Source organism: Buceros rhinoceros, unplaced genomic scaffold, assembly GCF_000710305.1.
Source record: "Buceros rhinoceros silvestris isolate BGI_N320 unplaced genomic scaffold, ASM71030v1 scaffold21163, whole genome shotgun sequence".
NCBI classification, from domain to species: domain Eukaryota; kingdom Metazoa; phylum Chordata; class Aves; order Bucerotiformes; family Bucerotidae; genus Buceros; species Buceros rhinoceros.
Genome location: NW_010403308.1, coordinates 15,405 through 19,009, shown reverse-complemented (window position 1 = coordinate 19,009; position 3,605 = coordinate 15,405). Strand labels below are relative to the sequence as shown.

The 3,605-nt window shown below is 58.5% G+C and overlaps 1 protein-coding gene across 1 annotated transcript in view; it reads left to right on the top strand.

The window, feature by feature from the left end:
* LOC104490665 (plexin-D1-like) overlaps positions 1-3,605 on the top strand; it is a 29,209-nt gene that overhangs the window by 11,558 nt on the left and 14,046 nt on the right. Inside the window, 3 exon segments of the mRNA XM_010132981.1 lie at positions 3-98; positions 2,059-2,215; positions 3,185-3,288. Of these exon segments, the coding sequence (XP_010131283.1) occupies positions 3-98; positions 2,059-2,215; positions 3,185-3,288 (357 nt within the window).

Below are 3,605 nucleotides of genomic sequence, written 5' to 3'. Positions count from 1 at the left end.
AGATCAACAAAGGCTCCATCGACGCCATCACGGGGAAGGCCAGGTACACCCTGAACGAGGAGTGGCTGCTGAGGGAGAACATCGAGGCCAAGCCGAGGGTGAGTGCCTGCTCCCCTGGCCCCGCCGTGCCAGGAGGCTCTTTGGTGCCTGTGCCTGTCGATGGCCACGTAAATGACGCCTGTGCAGAGGCCCCGGCTGTGCCTGAGCTCACAGCTCAGAACCACGCTCATAAGGACAGTTTGCTTTCACGTCCGCCCCTTGCTGGGGACGGTGGGGACACCTCAGTAGCCCAGATCAGGGGTGGAGAGAGGTAGGAAAGTTCATTCTGCCTTATTTGGAGAGTCAAAGCAACATGTTTACTGTCTCCACTAGCAGCGGGGAGGTGCTGGCTGTGAACCCCAGTCCCGGGGTGGGGGCTCTGCCCGGGCTGTTACAGGAGCAGTGCTGAAAGGTGGTTCTGCCAAACACCGCCTGTGGGAACAGGGCAGACAGGGCTGAGCCTGTGAGGGGCTCCGTTCCCGCCGGTTCCTGACACAGGATTCAGCGGACGCCTTTCCAGAGCCTGGGTCACATCCCGCTTTCAATTCCTGGCATAAATCTGGAGCAGCCTTGCTGAAGTCAGTGGGTTGCCCCAGATGTGCATCACCATAACTCAGAGCAGGTTGGAGCTCCACATCCTCTGCAGATTCCTGTTACCAATTGACCTGTAAATTTACAGCGCAGACCGAGAGGGGTTAGCAGCGGGGAGCAAAGTATTAGCTTTCTCGGCAGAAATGGTAACTTCATAAGGCTGAGCAGGGGGAGTGCAGCTGCTTCCGCCTTTGCTAGAAGAGAAAGAGCAGTGTGAACGGGTTATGCTGGAGGAAGAGGAGCTACTGCAGGGTTGGTGCTACCTCACTGGCAATCCCCCGCATCGCTGGTAACTGAAACTGCCTAAGAGCACCTACGTAGTACAGTGTGAAATAATTCTGTGCGATGGAGAAAACTGGACTTCACTCTGCATTCGCAGCGTTCCTAGTCGAGGATGCCGACACTGTGTCCGTGTTTGCAAAGGAACCTCCAGGCTGGGAAAACCCTAGCCATGACTCTCATGTGGTCCCCTAACAGGCAGCTGTGCTTGTGCACAGCCAGCGTTCTCGGTGTGCGCACCCTCCTGCCCTGGGCTGGCCGGTCAGGCGGGGAGATGGCTTCAGGGCTGCTAAACGATGGCGCAGCATTGCCCTTGGAGCAGAGCAGACAAGCAAAGGCAGAGCCAAGTCTGTCCCAGAGTGAAGGCTCTGGGCGGGAGGGAGATGCCATGGTCATAGCATCTCAGACTGCAGATCTTGCAAGAGGAGGAGGCACCTGGGCCCTTCCTCTCCTCCCTCCGCTGGAGTAGCAGCCACTCCCAAGCAGGAGAGGTCTTCTGATAGGAAGAGGGTTGCTCTCATTGCCCTGCAGCTTTCTGCCATGGCCGCAGCAGTAGCTGTGCAGCCCTGAGGTCCAAGCTAGTGTTCCTGGCAGCCTGCAGCGCCTCGCAGTTGCTTGTCGCACTGTTCAGCATGCTCTGGAGCAGGTCGCTGGGGGTGGTGCTGAGGGACTCCCTGCAGCAGACCCAGCCGGCAGTGTGCTTAAAGCTTGTTTGGACAAAGGAGCTCGGCCCGTTGCGTCAGGGAGAGGCTGAGCAATGAGCCTTGGCAGTCCCATTAGTCACCGGTCGGAGCCAAGAAGCTGAGGACATGGCTGGTTATGGGGGCTGACCTTTCCTCCTGCCCCCAAGGTGGTCTCTGTGTGTCAGGGCTAAGGCCCATTAGCAAGGCAGCATGAGAGGAGGTTGCAGTGTCGCTCCCTGTGTCCTCCTGGCTCCATCAACAAACGGGGCCTTCGCCCTCTGGGGGCTATAAATCAGCACCTCTCACTAGTGGTAAAGCCTAGATGACGGCATTTGTTCAGCCTGATTTCCAGCAGTGTGGGGCCCTGAGGCCACCAGCGAGAGCTGTGTGGGCGCCGCAGCCTCCGCGCGTCCTTGGGAGCCAGCAGAACTGGACAGGTCACCCCTAACTCAGCCTCTGCCTTCAGAACCTCAACGTCTCCTTCCAAGGCTGTGGAATGGACTCCCTGAGTGTCAGGGCCATGGACACGGACACGCTCAGCCAGGTGAAGGAGAAGATACTGGAAGCCTTCTGCAAGAACGTCCCCTACTCCCAGTGGCCAAGGGTGGAAGACGTTGACCTTGGTAAGGACCAGGTGCTTTGGACCAGCCAGTCCTTAAAAGCAGATCGTGGTGTTGCACAGTAACTGCCAGTGTCTGTCAGAGGGCAGTGGGCAAAGCAGCACCCACAGGAGGGCCGACACCAGGCAGCTTTTTCCTGAAGGTGGTCTCCAGATATGAGCGATGGGACCAGATACTGGTGGGCAGGAGTAACTGGGCACGTAACTGGACAGTAGTTGTAGGAAAACCCAAGTGGCGCAGAGGGACTTGCACCCTTCAAAGCCTGTAGTCTTAACTCCAGAAGAGGTGCCCCCTAAACCACCCCTGAGCCTGCAGATGGCTTGGTCCTGCCTGTCTCTCCATAAGCAGCTGTAACCGAGCCCATGGACTCCTGCCCGGCCATGGAGTCGGGTCGTTTGTCTACCCAGTGGCCAACTCCTGCACCCTAACTTTAAGAAGGCTCCGAGACAGTGCTGGTGAGATAAGCCCGCACTGTGTGGTGCCTTGTGCCTCGCAGCGGGCCGTGGAGACAAGCCCTGGCTGGCAGCAGCCACAGGGCATGGTGTTCTGTGCAGTCAGTGCTAGAGGGAGTCTCCAAGGAAGGATGCCCTGGGCTGGAGCAGGGACAGCTGGTGCATGTGGCATGTCCCCCAGTCACCAACCTTCACCTCAGCTGCCTGGTGCTCCACAAGGCAGGTCCCACACGCCCCCGAGGAGAGATGGCGAGAGGGGAAGGGGAGGCTGTGCTCCTCCCTGTCTGTCCCAGCAGAGCCTCTGCCACTGCTCCCAGCTCCGTCGGGGTCTGCTCTAGGCTGGAGATCCCCACTGCAGGGGCGGACGTGGCAGGCCATGGCTAAAGGTCTGCTCTGGTCTCACAGAGCCTTGGCAGCGGGGCTGTGCAGCCCCTGAGCACTGCGTGGCCGCTCCCCGGAGCCCCACGCCGCACCTGCCTCCTTCAGGCTGGTGTCTCACTTCTCCCTCCTCTGTGTTCAGAGTGGTTCGCCACCAGCACCGACAGCTACATCCTCCGGGACCTTGATGACACCTCGGTGGTGGAGGATGGCAGGAAGAAGCTCAACACATTAGCACATTACAAGGTAAACCTGCGGGCGCCGCAGGAAAACTTTGCTTCCTTGGAGCCCGCCTGGCCTCAGGGACGAGCTGCGGTTCCCTCTCCAAAGACAGGATCGTCAGGAGCAAGCAGGGAGGTTGCCATAGCTCCGTGAGAGCTTCCGGGGAACAGACATCTGCCCTGGCGAGAAGCTCGTTAATATTGCAACACACTGAAACTAATTAAACACTCTTCATGCAAAACAAGTTATTACCGACAACAGAAAGAGGAGGAAAAAAAGCTCCTATTCCCAGCGGCCACCAGCTTGGCTGATTAGTATCACTCTGCTCTTGATCCATGCTC